This window comes from Siphateles boraxobius, unplaced genomic scaffold (assembly GCF_051911475.1).
Source record: "Siphateles boraxobius isolate OS27281-9 unplaced genomic scaffold, OSU_SipBor_1 9, whole genome shotgun sequence".
Lineage (NCBI taxonomy): Eukaryota > Metazoa > Chordata > Actinopteri > Cypriniformes > Leuciscidae > Siphateles > Siphateles boraxobius.
Window position 1 is genome coordinate 32,164,204 of NW_027509219.1, and position 19,109 is coordinate 32,183,312.

Here is a 19,109-nt window from a genome sequence, read left to right on the forward strand (position 1 = left end):
ATTAAGCCAATGCATTAAATGTTAAATGTGAAGTCATCAATGCAAAGTTTTAAACAAACTGTTGGTGTTCACATACACTTTATTAGCACGTACAGTGATTTTTGTTGTTTGACAAAACTTGCAGTGCAGAGATATGTATTTTTGTACAAGATTTTATGACCGCACGAATATCGAAAAGCGTTTATATAGTCAGAGCCACGATTTCCTTCACAAATTCATATAGTCAGATTACAAACCCAGAGGGCATGAAAGTTGGGACAGTGATTAGTCATTATCAGACAGAGTGTTTCAAAGCCAAGTCAAGGAGGACAAAAACATTTAATCAAGCTCGGATAGGATGCAAATGACATTAAGATGACACACCACTATAACAGCCAATCAGAGAAAGAGAGGACAGGAAACTCACTGTTAGACATTTAGATGAGCCTAAACTCACATAGTGCTGCTTATTGCTGTATAAAGCAGCTGATCTGATGTGTTGTGCTGTTTAAACCTGTACCAGATACCTTCTGCAATAAATATAATATTTCAGAGATTTTTGTTTCTCAATCATTTGTTTCAAACAAAAATGTCATTTCTAAAAGAACATACAATAGATGTAGTAGTAGATTTAGGTATGTCTTCCAACTTCCAACTGATCTGATACTGTACTGTTACTGTAAATATAAACTAAATTAATTTGTGAAATCAAATAAAAAAGTGAAATTGACTGATTCTGGATTAAGCAGTTTCATAGGTTGATGTTCGGTTTTTGTTCTGTCTAGATTGATTGCTATTTGAATGTAAATATCTTTGTCATTTCTGTTCAAAAGTTTGGAGTTCTCACCAAGTCTGCAGTTATTTGATCCAAATACAGTAAAAACTGTAATATTGTTAAATATTATTACAATAAAAAAGAACAATTATTTGTTTTAATATGTTGTATTTTACACATGACGAACATCATATATTTTTTATATATTTATTAATGTGGAAAATTGTATATTTCATGTGATTTTTAAGAAATCTTTCTAATAAGCTGATTTGGTGCTCCAGAAACATTTCTTATTATCAATGTTGAAAAGAGTTATTCAGTGAATAACTGGAAACGGTGTCAACGATGAATAGAAAATTTATACGAACATAATTTATTTGAAATAGAAATCTTTTGTAACATTGCTGTCACTTTTGATCAGTTTAATGCATCACTGTTGCATATTAACTTATTGACCATAAAAATACACCCCAAACTTTGAATGGTAGTTTATGTGTATGTAAATTAGATTTCACAATGTTTAAGTTGTGAATTATCATTGGGTAGCTGTTTTATAGGCTAATTTATGTTCATTATTACAGGAAATATTCAATACAGCAACCTAGAAATGACTTTATTTTCCATATAGAGCCAAATTAACAGCAGGAAGTACAATGTGGTTGCTTCGCTTACAATCTGAAAATGGGGCAAAGAGGTTCTCCACACCCACAGACAGCTGTAGTAAAGCTCTGATACACAAGGATATACGGAGTATGATAGGAGCAGAATCAGCAAACGCTCCTTTAATCTGTGGAGAAGCTAAGGGATTCTGGGTTGCTGATATGTAAATGGCCCTCAGTAGAAACTCACACGAGAAACGTCACCTAAACGCACTCTTGAATGACCCTGGTCAAGCTGTGGTTTTGTTTTTAAGAACTGAGTGAGAGACAAGCAGCCTTATCTGGTTACCAACAGGTATTAAAATGCCTGTACAATGTGGCAAGAAAGAAGGACAACAAAAAGCATATTCCATAAGCTGTTACGTGTGTGGAATTTATTATAGTATAACATCGAAACAGAGTAACATCATATCAGAGTACCTTGGCAAGCAGGCCTGATTAGATTAGATTTAGGCAGATGACAATGAATGCTGGCGTATCTGTAAGCTCGCTCTGTCTGTCTAGATTTCCTTCTATTTCCCCTCCCCACATTTCTATTGTTTTCCTCTGACTCTCACATGCACTCTTCAGGCTGGCAGGTACTGGAGGATGTGCTGTGCGATCATGGCGGGGTCGAAGGTCAGGGCCCTGCGCTTGCGGCTGGTTTTTTTGGGGGGCGGCAGGTCAGTGTCTATGCGCTTCATTCTCTGCAGACCGACATGGGGCGTTCTGTCGTCATCATCATCGTCGTCGTCGTCGAGTCTTTTCACCCTCAGCAGTGACGCCTCCACCTGTGGGACGGGGGCGGAGTCTAGGGAGCGGCGGGAGCGTTTTAGGACGGGTCCTCCGGATCGCTCCAGGCTGGCCACGGCGCTCAGGTCCCGTTTGGCACGCTGGTTTGAAGGGCCTCCCTGACTGCCACCCGATGCCAAGCCGGAGAGGATCTTCTCAACAAGGTACCTTAACAATGCAAAGACAGAAATACTGTTGTTTGTTTGCTTAAAGTTAACATGAAATGAAATATCAGCTTTCATTTTAATTCTAGTTTAATATTTGTAGCAATTTTGTTGTGCTTTAGTCATTTAGTTTTAGTTTTTAAAATATCATTTAGTTTTACTTTTAGTTTAGGTTTTCATCTAATATTTTTATTAATATTTTGAATTAGCTTTTTTTGGTAACACTTTACAATAAGGTTCATTAGTTACCATTAGTTAATGTATTAACTAACATGAACTAACTATATTTTCAAGATTCATTTTATTATTATTTAAACATTACTGTTTATGTTTATTCTATTTTTTATGTATTTTAATAAAATATATTTATTTTATTTTATTTCCAGCTAGTAACAATGTATTTGTTTCAACTTTATTTTAATGCAAAAAAATATTTGTAATATGTAAAACCCTGACTCTGAGGCCTTGGTTTAGTTTCCGTTACCTAAGCATCTCTTGGTCTTTGTCCTGCTCTCTCTCAGGAATCCTGTTGGTTGTCGGAGCGAGTCCAGCCTGCATCAGTCTCTCCTGCTTGTAGCGGTTGAGTAGAGCCTGAGTAAGCTGAGGATCCAGAAGGGCCTGGGGCTTGGCCATGCTCACGGCCTGCTCGGTCTCATCATAGTCCGGAGGGTACGGTGCCTGGAAATCCCCCTCATCCTCCTCATCTTCCTCTGGTTTGCCCTGTCCGTTGTTCTGTGCTTGGTTAAGGAAGCGCAGCATTGATGCCAGGTAAGCTGCTTCTTGTTCCCGCCTCTGATCGTTCTCCACCAGGCGCTGGAGGGCCTGTCCCAGACCTTGAGCTCTCAGGACCTCTGGCTGGTAGTACAGATCATTGCTCCGGCTCTTGAAGTCAGCGGCTGGGTAAGCCATCATCTGGGCCTCGTAGGGCACTGAATCCCGCAGGTCTCTTCGGAGACGCGCTCCTCCTGCCTGGCTGTCAAAGCTGCGACCTCCGCCACGCATGGCAGAGAGAGGCTGAGAAACAGAGGGAGAAAGACAAACCCAACAGCTGATTGGTCTTCTGTTTCTATGTTAAAGCAATAAAAACAACTTTGTGCACATTTTGGTACAGAGAACTTTTATTTACATGCATTGCACTCTTAAATACCATTTTTAAAGCTACAGTATATTAGCCTACACACACACACACACACACACACACACACACGTATATCATTTTTCATTATTTTTTAATACATTTTAAAATATTTGTAAATCTGCCAAACTAATCTTTATCATGTTTCCTTAGTACGCGGTAAACCAGGCGCGTTTTTAATCACTGAAGGAACGATTGTTCGAATTCGAATTTTAGAGGAGGCTGACAGCAAAAAACAGAAAAAACAAACCGCGTTTACTTACTAAACTGGCCAATCAGAATAAACATTCAAATGACGCAGCCTCAAAGGCTGTCCATTCAAGCCAATCAGCTTTTAGTATCACCTTTAGTTTGAATCAGAGCCGTTGAAAATTTTTTATTAGGTTAGATGGACAACACCAGGTAATGAAGAGAAACCTCGAAACAAGTGAGGCTGCATTTTCAGTGATATGAAGGAGTGGAGGATGGAGTTAGTCTGCACATTGGTAAGTAGATGGAAGATGGAATGAGGCTCTCTATTAATAAATGTTTATGTAATGGTCTACTCTATATATAGCGTCACAAGATTAGTTCCGTTGGCAGGTGACATGTCTTTGGTGGGCGGTGTTTTGGTTTAGCTGGCGGTAAATTTGTGAAATTACATGAATTAAAAATGGATAAAGATAATAGATTTCAGTCATTTTGGAAGTTTCAGCTAAACTTTTTTTTATTTTTTTATTATTGATAGGGATTGACATTAACACCCGCCAAATTAGGGTGGATATCAACAGTGAAGTGTAACGTTAATGGAGTCACTAAAGATTATAGCCACTTTGGCGGGATGAAATTTATATAACTATAGATTTTTGAATTGTAGTCTTTTAAAAAGGCATCTGAAATAATAAACTAAGTGCAATGTAGGGTTGCACTGTGCTGCCTGCAGAAAACAATAGGTTACTATCGTAACCCCGGTTCTCTGAAACATCGAGTGGAGAGATCCACCTATGGGAAGGGCATCCGTACCTGACCTCTGCAGAAGCATCCAATTGCACCAAGTCTGGCTAGACAGACAGAAGCGCGCAGCCAATGCCAGGTGAGGCCACACCCCCTCACCTAAGGGCATATAACATCTGGGCGCGCTGCTATTCCTCAGTAAGTATATTCGCTTCTCGTGCAGCAAGCGGGGCAAAGCTGGTGGATCTCTCCACTCGATGTTTCAGAGAACCGGGGTTACGATAGTAACCTATTGTTCTCTTTCATCATCTCGTGTTCGAGATCCACCTATGGGAGAGACATGGACAGCTCCCCGATTGCCCAATACACTCACAGTGAGGTTCTGAAAGCCAGAGAAAGACGGTCACCCCGGGGAGGCGGTGCCTGACACGTCCATTAATCATGAACCTGCAAAGGTGACGCCACACCGACTGCTGTGGACACGCAGGACATGAAGCATGCATGAGACACATACATGAAAGTACCCCCAACCCACCAAGGCACATAAACTAAACCCATAACGGGAAGTAAATGTTTGGTGGCAAGAATGAACATGACCAGCCGGGCCATTCACTCTTATTGGTTTCAACAGGGTACAGGGAAGAGCTAAGAAGACCCAACCCCTAAAACCGAATGTGCTACCGAGGTTCTGGTGACATCCAGCCGGTAGTAACGCACAAAGGTATGAGGAGAAGCCCAACTGGCAGCGGAGCAGATGTCCTGCAGTGACACTCCCCTAAACAAAGCCCAAGAGGCGGCTAAGCCCCTTGTGGAATGAGCTCTGATGCCCCTTGGGGGCTGCACTCCCTTTGCTTCATAAGCCATAGTTATAGCGCCCACAACCCAATGTGAGAGGCGTTGCTTCGATATGGGACTCCCTCTGTGCGGAGGGGCCCATGAAACAAAGAGCTGGTCGCTCTTCCGGAAAGCGCTGGTCCTGGTCATATAAGCCTGTAAAGCACGGACTGGACACAGAGCATTCAGCCTCTGATCCTCCAGAGAGGTAAAAGGTGGAGGGTGAAAAGCGGACAGCTCCAACACCTCCGAAGTGAACGCAGGGAAGCACTTCGGCATGAAGGCCGGGTTAGGCTTAAGGGAAACCTTATCTCCACTGAGGGAGAACTTAGTGCACGAGGGGTGAACCGAGAGTGCATGTAGCTCACTGACACGTTTGGCAGATGCCAAGGCCAAGAGCAAAGCTGTCTTGAAGGACAGCAGCTTAAGGGAAATACTCCCCAGGGGCTCAAAAGGATGTTGAGACAGTGCTTCCAGCACCATGGAGAGGTCCCATTCCGGAACAGTTCTCCTGATGACTGGCAACGAGCGGCGTGCACCCTTCATGAATCTGCGGATTAGAGGGTGCTGCCCGACAGTAGAGCCCTCAAAACCCACATGACAGGCTGAAATCGCAGCCAAATAGACCTTAATGGTGGAAAAAGACCTCCCTTTTTCCATGAGGTCCTGAAGGAAACACAAAATATCAGGAACTGAGCACTGATAAGATGTGAGACCGCGCCCATCGCACCACCCTTCGAACACGTGCCACTTACAGCCATATAAGGACCGTGTAGAGACGGCCCTGGCATTCTGAATAGTGGCGACCACACGCGGCGAAAGCCCAAGTGCGTTCAGGTTCGTCCTCTCACGGGCCAGGCCCAGAGAGCCACCCTGTCCGGGTGGGGGTGGTAAATCTCCCCGTTGGCTTGGGACAATAGATCCGTGCGAACGGGAAGGCGCCACGGCTCGGCGTATAACAGAGGAATTATCTCCGCCAGCCATGGTGCCTTGGGCCACCTGGGTGCTATCAGAATGAGAGACAGGCCCTGCTCTCTCACCCTGGCCAATGAGGGAATTATCAGGCACAGGGGAGGAAAAGCATACAGGAGCACTCTGGGCCATGGGTGGGCCAGTGCGTCTACCCCGAGGGGCGCGTCCATGTCCCTTAGAGAGAAGAACATAGGACAATGGTAGTTTTCGCGCGAGGCGAATAGATCTACGCTCGCCCGTCCGAATCTCATCCATAGCATTTCCACTATCTGAGGGTGAAGACGCCAATCTCCGTAGATTGGGTTTCCCCTTGATAGCAGATCCGCACCTCTGTTCAGAATGCCCGGAACGTGAGTTGCGCGTAACGACAGGAAAACCCGTCTGCTCCACACCAAAAGCTTGTAAGCTAGAGCGTGGAGTTTCGACGAGCGCATGCCGCCCTGACGGTTGATATAAGCCACAGCCGTGGTATTGTCGCACCGTACTAGAACGTGATGTCCCTGCAGGCGAGGCAGAAAATGATTCAGAGCTTTCCAAATGGTTAAAAGCTCTAAATAGTTTATGTGCGCTGAACGTAGTCTGTTTGGCCACAGACCGTTCACCGTTCTGCCCTCCTGGGTGGCACCCCAGCCTGTCAAGGACGCATCTGTCGTCACAAATTTCCGCATCGTAACCGCCCCCAGAGGGGTTCCCCGTGCGTAAAAGTTCTCGCTCTCCCAGTGGCGCAAGGTCGCCGAGCAGGCGCGTGTCACTGTTACCGAGCGGCAAAGGTCGCGAATCGGGCTGAAATGTAGTGACAAGACCCATTTCATGAACGCCCTCATCCTCAGAAGTCCCAATGGCACAACTTGGGTGGATGAAGCCATGAGACCCTGTAGCCTGAGACATGTGCGATATTGCACTTTCGCCCCTTCTCTGAACTGCGTCAGACAGTTCATCAGAGAGCGAACGCGCTCTTGAGAGAGGCGCGCTCGCATGGAGACCGAATTCAACTCCAAGCCCAAGAAAATGACATTCTGACTGGGCGTGAAATTGCTCTTGCTCACATTCACTTGAAACCCGAGCGATGTGATGTGCGCGAGCACACGGTCGGTGTCCTGCAACACCTTCTCCTTTGATTCGGCTATGATGAGCCAATCGTCTATATAAGTCAGGATTCTCAGACCTGATATTCTCAGAGGTGCTAAGCCCGCCTCCGCGCACAGACAGAAAGACCGGGGACTCAAACTGAGTCCAAACGGAAGAACTGTGAATTCGTAACATATGCCCTGGTAGGCAAAACGAAGAAACTTCCTGTGCGGAGGATAGATGCTTATGTGAAAGAAAGCATCTTTCAGATCGACTGATGTGAACCAGTCGTTCTGTTTTATGGCACGGGCGAGTGCGCCTTGTGTCAGCATTCTGAAATTGTATTTCCTCAAATGTTTGTTCAACACTCGAAGGTCCAAGATAGGGCGGAGAGAGCCGCCTTTTTTCGGGACCAGAAAATAACGGGAATAAAAACCCTGGTTCATCAGATTGGGAGGTACCACCTGAATCGCTCCCTTGTTTAAGAGAGATGAAATTTCCTCTTTCAGAATGTGAGAGGCGTTCTCTTCCGTGTGAGAAAAGAGAATGCCGTTGAAATGCGGGGGTTTTACTGCGAATTGCAATCTGTAACCCTGCATTACTGTACGCATCACCCACTCGGGAGCTGAAACGGTTCGCCAAGCCGCTTCGTGACTCGCGAGAGCTCCCGCTCGGGCCAGAGCGGAGCTGTGTGAGACCGACAGGTTTATTTGTGATGCAATGGCGCCATCTAGTGGGTACACTAGAGGCGACATGCAGGGGTTCGGAGGGATTTCCTCTCTCTGCAGTGAGATGAATTCTCTCTGCGGAGAGAGGTTTTCCCGCCGAAACGAATTCATTTGATTCGTATTTTTTTGTGTTTTGTGTGTTTTGTGTTGGGCAAACACTGGGGCCGAAGCCTTTATTGAGAGAGTGAGGGGAACAGAGTGTGGGCAGTGTGGTGTCACTGAGCTTAAACTTTCCCTTACAAAGGGCCCCCTGAACGTGGGGGGAAAACACACATCTCTCGAACACACGAGCTGGGCAGTCTCGTTTACACACGGAGAGCTGACCCATCCGCGGGACCCCCTGGGTTTTTTGGACGGGGGTCCTAGAAGAGGAGGGGAGTCCGAAGGGCTTGCGGCCCGTGAACATGGACTCGAAGCCCCCATCGGCTGAACATCAGGCAGGCCGCTTGCGTTTCGAGTCGGTGGGGTTGGAATTCGCAGGTCTCCCGGCCGCGGCCGCGGCGGGAGCGGGCTTACCCCAGTGCTTGTGTGTAGGTGCTGGGTTATGTTGCCGAGGGGGTGGTTTGTTGCGGGGCTTTTCTCTGCCCTGATGAAACTGTCGTCCCGTGGCCGGTGGGTTAGGCAAACGCACAGGGGGCGCCTGGCGTGGGACTGACTTCCTAGGAAGGCAAAGTTTGAAGGCCTCATCCTCCTTTTTCTTATCGTCACACCGTTGTTGCATCAGTGCGACGGCGGGGCCGAAGAGAGCCCGGCCGGGCTCCACCGGCGCGCCCGCGATGCGCCGTTTCTCACTGTCAGGGAGTCCCGACAGGTTCAGCCAGAGCGCGCGCTCTCCGACCACGGAAAGCGCCATGGAGCGCCCGCAAGCTTGGACGGCCTGCCGAGCGTTACGGAGGACGAGGTCGTTCACCGTTAGGATCTCCTTCCACAGGGTTTCAGAAGGATTTCCCTTTTCCAATTGTTGCCCTAACTCTTCAAGGATCTCCGCCTGGTAGGCGGAGAGGAGCGAAGAAACGTTAAGGGCCCTGACAGCCACGGCCGAGGACTTATAAGCTGCCTGGTGAACGGAGGCAGCAAAACGGTCCATCTTGTTGGGCAAGACCGGCTTGGGGGGAGCGAGCAGCCCGCCCTGAGCGGGGTTAAGGTGCCTGGCGATGGAAGGTTCGACGGTGGGAGGTTCGCCCATACCGTGCGCCGCCATGTCCTTAACCTCGAGTCCCGTGAGACCGTGTTTGAAGTCGAGCGGGTCGCTCCAATAATTTCTCATGTGCTTCGCGCACGCCGGGAGGATGGGGAAGAGTTGTTTCCTCGGGCCGGGAGGGGGTCCCAGCACTTTCCCATCATAAATATCCCTCTCCTGGTCGGTGGCGCTCTGCGGTGCCGGCCATTCGATGTTGAGACGAGCGGCCGCTCGCTCACACACTTCCAGGAGGATGGCTTGAGGCAGAACCGCGTGGGCCGTAGCCTGGGGAACACCAGAGGGCGGGATGGCCTCCTCGTCCTCTGAAACCCCAAGAATGGCCGCATCCTCCTCTTCGCCAGAACCGGGCAGGTCGTGGACGAGAGTGAGGTTGTCCCCGAAGATGTCCTCCTCGGGGAAGGCGGGATTGGGCTGGTCAGCCCAGACGAGAGACGTTGCGCCCCGGGAGGCCCCCGGTAGCGCGTCGTCATCACCGTGTCCCCCGTCCGAGTCAGAAGGGCTGAGCCCGGTGCACTGTGTCACTGCCACCTTAAGACGGCGTTTTAGCAGCTTCCTAGGCAGCAAGAGGCAGAAACTGCAATTCTCCGGGTTTTCAAGGGCTTCCCGAGCGTGCTTAAGACCCAAACAGACCACGCAAAGCTGATGAAGATCCTTAGCTGCGATGAGGGCACCACACGCGGCCGGGCAGGCCCGTGACATGCTATCCCCTGGAGAGGCTGCAGGCTTAGACAGTGACATACCAGCGAAGAAAACGGAGAAATCCGTGGCGGGCAGCCGTGAGGAGAAACGGTGAAAATAGCGAGAGCGTGGGCGGCTCCGAATGCAAAGCAGCAGTAGTTGAAAAATAAACAACTGTCACGTCCGGCGGAGGCTGATCTGGTCGATATGTCCTCCTGAAGACACGAGGTGAGCAGTGTAAAAATCCAACCGAGCTGTGAGATGCAGAGATCGCGAGAAGCGAATGTCAACTGAGGAATAGCAGCGCGCCCAGATGTTATATGCCCTTAGGTGAGGGGGTGTGGCCTCACCTGGCATTGGCTGCGCGCTTCTGTCTGTCTAGCCAGACTTGGTGCAATTGGATGCTTCTGCAGAGGTCAGGTACGGATGCCTTTCCCATAGGTGGATCTCGAACACGAGATGATGAAAGAGAACACTCAACATCGTGACGGACCCAGACCCGTCGCCAGACTTCAGTCTTAAGGGGGGCATATGAAATGTATGGGGGGCACAATTATTATTAGCCTACAGTATGTATATTTATAATAATCAACTCTAGTCGCGTAATCATCACGTTAAACATATAACCAACAGCAAAATGACCAGGTAGCCTATAGCCTAATGTTACACCACATTACACAGAAGCAATGTTATGAATATCCATAAAACACTTGACTATAAAACATATTAGATGTAACACCAGAAACATCTCTCAAACATTGCATTTTAAAGCAGTCAACAGAGGGATATGCATTGCCATGACACACACACACACACACACGCACGCACGCACGCAAATACACTCGCACAGATACTTTGAGTGGAGGCAGCGCTGTCCTCTCTCCAGTCCCAGTACAGCGGGAGGAAGCATTTCTCCGAGCAGAATCTCCTCATCAAAGTATCATTCCACTCGGAAGGAACTGAAGCGAGTAAGCCGGCGAAAACTCGTTTTGAAACAGCTTTCAAAAATGCGCGTTAACTGTTGAGCGGCTTAGTTGTACGTTACGTACGTAGCCTAACGTTCTTTCGTAAGGCCGTGATAGGCTGTTGCAGTGTAGATTCCCATCAATCAAACTAAATCACACCATTGTTTTTTTATATTTTTTATATTTTAATGATAAAGAATGCAACATTAATGCAACACAAAATTAGCAGCTATGATAATATTAAAATTAAATTAAAATTAAATTATATGTGCCTCAAGTGTGGGGCACAAGCATTTTTTGGGGCGGGCCCGGCCCCCTATGGCCCGCCCATAGCGACGGGTGTGGACGGACCCGAATCACCCAGCCCATCAGCTTTTTGAACTGTTGCCTTCAGGAAAACGCTTTAGATCGATCAAAACACGCACAACCAGACTCTTGAACAGTTTTTATCCCAATGCCATCAGGATAATGAACCATGAACTGAAACTACATCCTCAAATTATTACCACAAGACATCCTTGACATGATAGACAATTAAGTGAAATAACACTAAGTGGCAAACTTGTAATATGAATTGAACTACTCTTTACTGTGTACGTTGGAAAGTACTAAACATTTCATTGTATGTAAGTAAAATGACAATAAAGAAATCAAATCAAATCAAAAATATATATTGATTTTTCGATACATCTATACTGGAATATCTGAAACGCTTTCCGATATTAATTTTACTCTCTCTCATCTCTCTGACATCGAGTTGACACACAAATCTCTCCTCAAGGTGCGTTCACACCGCCGCCGACTTGAGCTTCCAAAGCGGCCGGAAGTCATTCATTTTCAATGGAAGCTGGCTTCTCTCAGCTGCAAGGAGCGTCAAATCCCTCGGTGTCGCGTTTTGGGCGTTTTGAGCGTCAATCAGAAAGTTGAAAGAAGCTCAACTTTATGGTAATGAGCTATGACGCGGTTCAGCGGCAAGCAGCGCCAAAACGCCAGAAACCAATCATAATAAAGACGTCCTTCACTCTGGCTGATTCCGGAGAAACATACGATGTGAACTTTCGTTCCTACCAAAACATTAGTTCCGAGAAAATGGAGGAGAAGCTGATAATCGCTGTTGCTGGGTTTCCTAACATATATGATATGACGTTGTTTGCTTACAGGGACCAGTTACAAAAGAACGAGGCATGGGAATGCAATTCATTTGCTCAAGGTGACAACGATTTGACCAATTGCACTAATGCAAATAATAGCCTAATGCAAATAATAATAATAATAATAGCTAATTATTATTTTTTTCCCCGACCAAAAGTGACCAAAACAGTTATAAAAATGCTGTCATTATAAAAGGTTTCTTCAATGTATTGCTTGTTTTTTTCTGTTTATTACATTTCATGTTGTGACACTTCTCTTCTCCCTGCTACGTCAGAGCGTCCAAAGCGTCAACGAGCTTCCCCGTGCTTTTTGACAAGCGTCCTTGACAGAGCGGCCAGAGCTTCTTTGACGCTCAAGTCGGCGGCGGTGTGAACGTACAGTCACTCACTGTTTCTTTTGCTCAGGATGAATAATGTTGGTGTTACAGCCAGGCCTTGAATTTCAGTTGGGATTGCGCATAATTGTACTCATTCCAGCAGATTTTATGCTCACACCCAAAGTGCTCTCAGTACTAAATTGAGTTATTTGTTTCCTGCTTATTGCGCTTAAACAGTCAAATACACACAAAAATAATGTAAAAATGCCAGTCTCTTTACGTGGGTTTTGCATAAAAAAAACTTGAGACGAGACCATGACTGTTAGTCTCTTTTAATGCAACACATGAACACTGTCAGGCAGGATGCAACCGCTTGCTTCCTTAAAGGTGGGGTATGTGATTCTCTTTTCTGTCCATTTTTTCAAAATAACTTGAAATCCTATTCCTAACCCACTAATGCTGCGTTCACACCGGACGCGAATAGCGCGTCAGGCGCGAGTGATTTCAATGTTAAGTCAATGCAAAGACGTTAAGCACGTAAAAAATTCCTGCGGCGCGAATGAGGCGTGGAGCGCGGCTCTTGATGCTCTAAATGATTTCAGTTGCATTTTTTATATCATTATTTGTAACTTTTATTTTATTTTATTTTTTAAATTTAGTGTAAATTACCAAATCGACTGAAATCATCTATAACAAATTTTAATTAATGCAATTTAATTTTGTATTGTTAATAATTTAATGCAATTTAATAATGTAATTGAATCTTATTTAGAAACTAATATATTCAGAGGACAAACTGTATGATGACTGCAGTAAGGGTAGAATATGTTAAATTTGTACGTTCTGAAGTACATCTGACTTTGAGAGCACAGAAACACACACCTCTCACTTCAATGTGACACTTAACTAATCATTCATGCATTTGTCACAGTTCGCCACATTTCATTCAGAGGAAGCATTAGTAAGCACGTTTTTCTCTCTCATCTGTTCTCATCCTCACACCTCCTCTCCATCCACAGTGAATCAGGCATTCAATTACACTTGCAGACTATTGAGAAGAAAAGAAAGATGCTTTTCAAGAAGCTGAAATCACTGTAATGTGCATTGCAAGCAGATTCTGACAGTATGAGTAACCAGCTCCTCTTCAGCGTATATTAGTTCTGTCACTGGCTCTGATGATCTATGTCCACCATTACTGACAGGAGACCTGCGATTCAGCAGTGATTGATTGTCTAGAGAGCCTTAAATCTGTTTCTCTATTCATGTTAGCCACTGAACAGCTCAGCTCAAGCCTGAGGTTATAAACGAAGTGCTGAGTCATGACACTGCCTTCACCCTCTGTGTGCAGAATAATTATTTGAAATCGCAAAGCGAGTGCTGAGAGACAACTAGCAGTGTTGTTCAAAAACTACCCTCTGTGCAAGATTTGTGTTATTGTAAATCATATTCTGCATCAGTTGTGTCAGAATGATAAATGAAACAAGTTTCGGTTTTGAGTCAGTTCTTCAGTTTGAGCTTTGTGTGGTATTTCAGGGCTGTTATGATTCATAATAAATGAGGCAGATAGTGACCTATGAAACTAAAGGAACAGGATTCCTCTGGGCGCTGATGTGTGAGTGTATTTGATGACTCACTCTGGCGCATTATGACGTCTGTCCCGCTCCTGACGTGTGTGTGTGTGTGTGTGTGTTTGGGTGCGTGGGTGGTGGGAAGATCTTGTTGTCCATGATTTCAAGTGGAGTTGATGTCCTCTGGTTCCTTCACATTACTGCACCAATGGAAAGATTTCTAACATGAACAACTTTCTGCAAAGATACAAACACCCTCTGCTAGTTAAACTCCCGCAGACTCCTGCCAAAGTACGTCACATCAGTTTGCAGTTGTGTGTCATTGTAAAATGTACTCGAGATTATTAATATTTATGGTGTAACATAAACGGTTTACATTAAAACATTTTACAGTACAGTTTAAGTGTAACCCAATCAGTGTTGTTATTGTTATAAAACTATTAAAAAACGTTTTTAGTAATTGAAATAAAATAACATAAATATTAGAATTAGTAATGTAAAAATACTAATATTATTAACCCTGCCCTTTATGGAGCAGGGTTCCATAAAGGGTTCCATCTCTTTATGGAGATTATTAAATCTCCATAAAGCTTTTCAGGCTTGGGAAGCATGAAGTCCTCCAAAATCTCCTGATAGCTAGCTGCATTGACCCTGCCCTTGATAAAACACAGTTGACCAACACCAGCAGCTGACATGGCACCCCAGATCATCACTGACTGGGTACTTGACACTGGACGCCAGGCATTTTGGCATTTCCTTCTCCCCAGTCTTCCTCCAGACTCTGGCACCTTGATTTCCGAATGACATGCAAAATTTCCTTTCATCCGAAAAAGTACTTTGGACCACTGAGCAACAGTCCAGTGCTGCTTCTCTGTAGCCCAGGTCAGGCGCTTCTGCCGCTGTTTCTGGTTCAAAAGTGGCTTGACCTGGGGAATGCGGCACCTGTAGCCCATTTCCTGCACACGCCTGTGCACGGTGGCTCTGGATGTTTCTACTCCAGACTCAGTCCACTGCTTCCGCAGGTCCCCAAGGTCTGGAATCGGTCCTTCTCCACAATCTTCCTCAGGGTCCGGTCACCTCTTCTCGTTGTGCAGCGTTTTTTGCCACACTTTTTCCTTCCCACAGACTTCCCACTGAGGTGCCTTGATACAGCACTCTGGGAACAGCCTATTTGTTCAGAAATTTCTTTCTGTGTCTTACCCTCTTGCTTGAGGGTGTCAATGATGGCCTTCTGGACAGCAGTCAGGTCGGCAGTCTTACCCATGATTGCGGTTTTGAGTAATGAAACAGTTTTTAAAAGCCTCAGGAAACTTTTGCAGGTGTTTAGAGTTAATTAGTTGATTCAGATGATTTGGTTAATAGCTCGTTTAGAGACCCTTTTCATGATATGCTAATTTTATGAGATAGGAATTTTGGGTTTTCATGAGCTGTATGCCAAAATCATCAGTATTAAAACAATAAATGACCTGAAATATTTCAGTTGGTGTGCAATGAATCTAAAATATATGAAAGTTTAATTTTTATCATTACATTATGGAAAATAATGAACTTTATCACAATATGCAAATTTTTTTAGAAGGACCCCTGTATACATACACACACTCATGCACATATATTTACAAACTTTTATGTTAGGTGTGATTCATTTTTTGACAGCACTAATTATTACTAATAATAATTACTAAAACTAAAGCTAAAATAAAAATCAAATAAAGCTATTAAAAAACAAACTAATAAAAAAATTAAAAGGCACACATATTAGAAATGTTGCCTTGGGAACTAACTGAAATAAATACTAATATTAATACTGAAGATAATTACTAAATCTAAAGCTGAAATAAAAAGTAAAATAAAGCTAAATAGAAATAAAAACATATATTACTATATATATAATATATCATATAAATACTATTTTATATATTTACACTATTTTTAATATACTATATATATATACATATATATATGTATATATCGAAATATATGTATATATGTATATATATATGTATATAATCGAAAATTTTATCGAATCGAGGATTTGGAGAATGGTGACACCCCTTATTTATTTTATATATTTACACTATTTTTAATATACTATATATATATAAATATATATATATATAGTATATTAAAAATAGTGTAAATATATAAAATAAATTAGGGGTGTCACCATTCTCCAAATCCTCGATTCGATAAAATTTTCGATTCTATGGTCACGGTTCGATTCGATTCTTGATTTTTACATTTACTTTTTTAAAGCCGAAACCGGCCAATCAGGATACTCTCTGTCTTATATGCGCTTCATGAGGCATACACGCAAGGTCTCTTGCTCTCTCCTTCTCTGCCGTGCGCGCGCTATATGGTTTGGGGCACAGTTTTTTTTGTCTCGCATGCGCGCTCTTGCTAGCTCACTCTAGATTCCGGGAGATTTTAACTAATTTTCGTGCATCAGGGAGCCACTATCAATATGCGGAAGACTCCCGGAACTTCCGCGAAACTTGGGATGTCTGCAAACTGTGGCATTTTTGAAGCGCGACCGTTGTCAACATAACTCACTGGAAATCCAAAAAACGTCCACACCTGCGACTTCAATGAAAGAGAAGGGGGTTCAAGTTCTGTCGATGGGTCTCCTGCATCTGCAGTTGCCATGCTATCTTTTGAGTGGCTGTAGCTAAGTTAGAGGAGGTTGGCCATAGACTCGCAGCACTTCAACACGCATGTTTTTTTCCACTTGGCACGGTGACGGTGCATTATCCTGCTGGAAGTAGCCTTCAGAGGATGGGTACATGGTGGCCATAAAGGGATGGACATGGTCAGAAACAATGCTCAGGTAGGCCGTGGCATTTAAACGATGCCCAATTGGCACTAAGGGGCCTAAAGTGTGCCAAGAAAACATCCCCCACATCATTAAACCACCACCACCAGCCTGCACAGTGGTAACAAGGCATGATGGATCCATGTTCTCATTCGGTTTACGCCAAATTCTGACTCTACCATCTGAATGTCTCAACAGAAATCGAGACTCATCAGACCAGGCAACCTTTTTCCAGTCTTCAACTGTCCAATTTTGGTGAGCTCTTGCAAATTGTAGCCTCTTTTTCCTATTTGTAGTGGAGATGAGTGGTACCAGGTGGGGTCTTCTGCTGTTGTAGCCCATCCGCCTCAAGGTTGTGCGTGTTGTGGCTTCACAAATGCTTTGCTGCATACCTTGGTTGTAATGAGTGGTTATTTCAGTCAAAGTTGCTCTTCTATCAGCTTGAATCAGTCAGCCCATTCTCCTCTGACCTCTAGCATCAACAAGGCATTTTCGCCCACAGGACTGCTGCATACTGGATGTTTTTCCCTTTTCGCGCCATTCTTTGTAAACCCTAGAAATGGTTGTGCGTGAAAATCCCAGTAACTGAGCAGATTGTGAAATACTTAGACTGGCCCGTCTGGCACCAACAACCATGCCACGCTCAAAATTGCTTAAATCACCTTTCTTTCCCATTCTGACATTAAGTTTAGAGATCAGGATATTGTCTTAACCAGGACCACACCCCTAAATGCATTGAAGCAACTGCCATGTGATTGGTTGATTAGATAATTTCATTAATGTGAAATTTAACAGGTGTTCCTAATAATCCTTTAGGTGAGTGTATATTACAGCTTATAAATAAAAAATATAAAGTTAGTCATATAAAAAAATTATTACTTAAAAAAAAACAGTTAATTTAGATGATGACACATGAAGCACAAGCATTTTAACAGTATAGATAGTATTAATGGATGGATGATTGTGAGAAAACTGAGTGTGCTCTTTGAAAGCTGTTGCCATGGCTACGTTCCTCCTCCGCTCGGAGTGAAAGACTGCCTGTTTGTTCTGCTAATGAGATTGTGCTTCCTCTACTATTGATTTTGTCCTGTGTTGTCCTTCAGATACGGCCCATAATCCTTTACACATTTCCAAAATCACTGTGGCTTTTATATTCAGCTCTGTGTCAGTGGCGGCCACTGTCCGTGGTGCTGAAAACCTGAGCGCACACGCTAATGACTGCAACAGATGGTCAAAACAAACTCTACTAGTTACTTTAATTCACAACGGCTGCCCACAGATCTCTCCAGTGCATCAGTGCTGCAATACATTATCTAGAGATCTAGAGACTGGTATACCACAGACCCTATTGTTGCAAATAAGACTTTGTAACGCTAACACTTGTTATTGAATTCAATAGAATATTATCTGTTTAAAATCTCAGAATAGATCTTCATTTAGTTAATGACAAAATATAGTTCAGTCCTGGTTTAGTCAGCAATAGAGCAGAAGAATCAACAAATGCTGTCTCTCATTATAAAATAACATGGAGCTCTGTAATTGTTTGCAAGAGCCTCCATTTCTGGACACTGCCTCTCAGAGAAATTTCCAGAATTTAATGAGGATTCTATTCGCCAGTAAAGCCCTGTTGATATATGCTCTGTTGTTGCCAGGCAATGATGGTTTGTACGCCCAATTTCACGCCATCTGGCTCGAGTGATCTCGATCAGTTCAGCAGAAATTAACACACAGTCAAGCGTAACATAAAAAGCAACTAAATAGTACACAGTGTACTTTCCCATATTCACAATAATCCATGTGAAAGGATTCATATACAAATATTCAAAATGAAATAATAATGAAACAGAATTAAATCAGCATTTACCAGCCACTTCAAACCTTTATTCTAACTGCATAGAGGCAAAAAGGAAGAAAACATGTAGGTTAAAATTTAGCTATAGAGGAATCGGTCTCAGAAAACACACATGATGAGGGTCTGGTGTGGTGTTTGCTTTACCTTTGCCTCTGGTGTGAGGATCTGGAACAGCGTCATAGAGAGGAAAAGCAGAACAGAGTTGGTCAGAAGGCCCGACATCCTGAAGGAGAGAATGTAGCTGCCTCTGCAGTGAAGAGATATGCTGCCACTGAACAACAGCAGAGATAGACTGAGAGAAACAGAGGGAGGGAGGGAGGGAGGGGGAGGAGCTTCACTGTTACTCTAGAGAGAGAGAGAGAGAGAGAGAGAGAGAGAGAGAGAGAGAGAGAGAGAGAGAGAGAGAGAGAGAGAGAGAGAGAGAGAGAGAGAGAGAGAGAGAGAGAGCTTGTGATTTTGCATGGTAAAGATGGTGAAAATGTTCTACTGCAATCTGAAAAACCAGATAAATGGGTAAATAATGTCTGGCTGTACAAAATAATGAAAA

General features: G+C 44.3%; 1 protein-coding gene across 1 annotated transcript; it reads right to left on the reverse strand.

The window, feature by feature from the left end:
• Positions 1-61: 61 nt before the first annotated feature.
• pcsk1nl (proprotein convertase subtilisin/kexin type 1 inhibitor, like) lies at positions 62-18,859 on the reverse strand. Its single transcript, XM_077224466.1, has 3 exons — positions 18,707-18,859; positions 2,833-3,362; positions 62-2,352 (listed from the first exon to the last, which is right to left on the reverse strand). The coding sequence occupies exons 1-3, from the start codon at positions 18,782-18,784 to the stop codon at positions 1,980-1,982; spliced, it is 981 nt and encodes a 326-aa protein (XP_077080581.1). The 5' UTR covers positions 18,785-18,859; the 3' UTR covers positions 62-1,979.
• Between the last annotated feature and the right edge of the window lie 250 nt (positions 18,860-19,109).

Excerpts from the sequence above, each read along its gene's own strand:
- pcsk1nl (XM_077224466.1), bottom strand. The coding sequence starts at position 18,784 with ATGTCGGGCCTTCTGACCAACTCTGTTCTGCTTTTCCTCTCTATGACG. Across the intron at positions 3,363-18,706 it reads TCCTCACACCAGAGGCAAAG|CCTCTCTCTGCCATGCGTGG; the intron begins GTAAAGCAAACA and ends TCTGTTTCTCAG. Across the intron at positions 2,353-2,832 it reads AAAGACCAAGAGATGCTTAG|GTACCTTGTTGAGAAGATCC; the intron begins GTAACGGAAACT and ends TGCATTGTTAAG.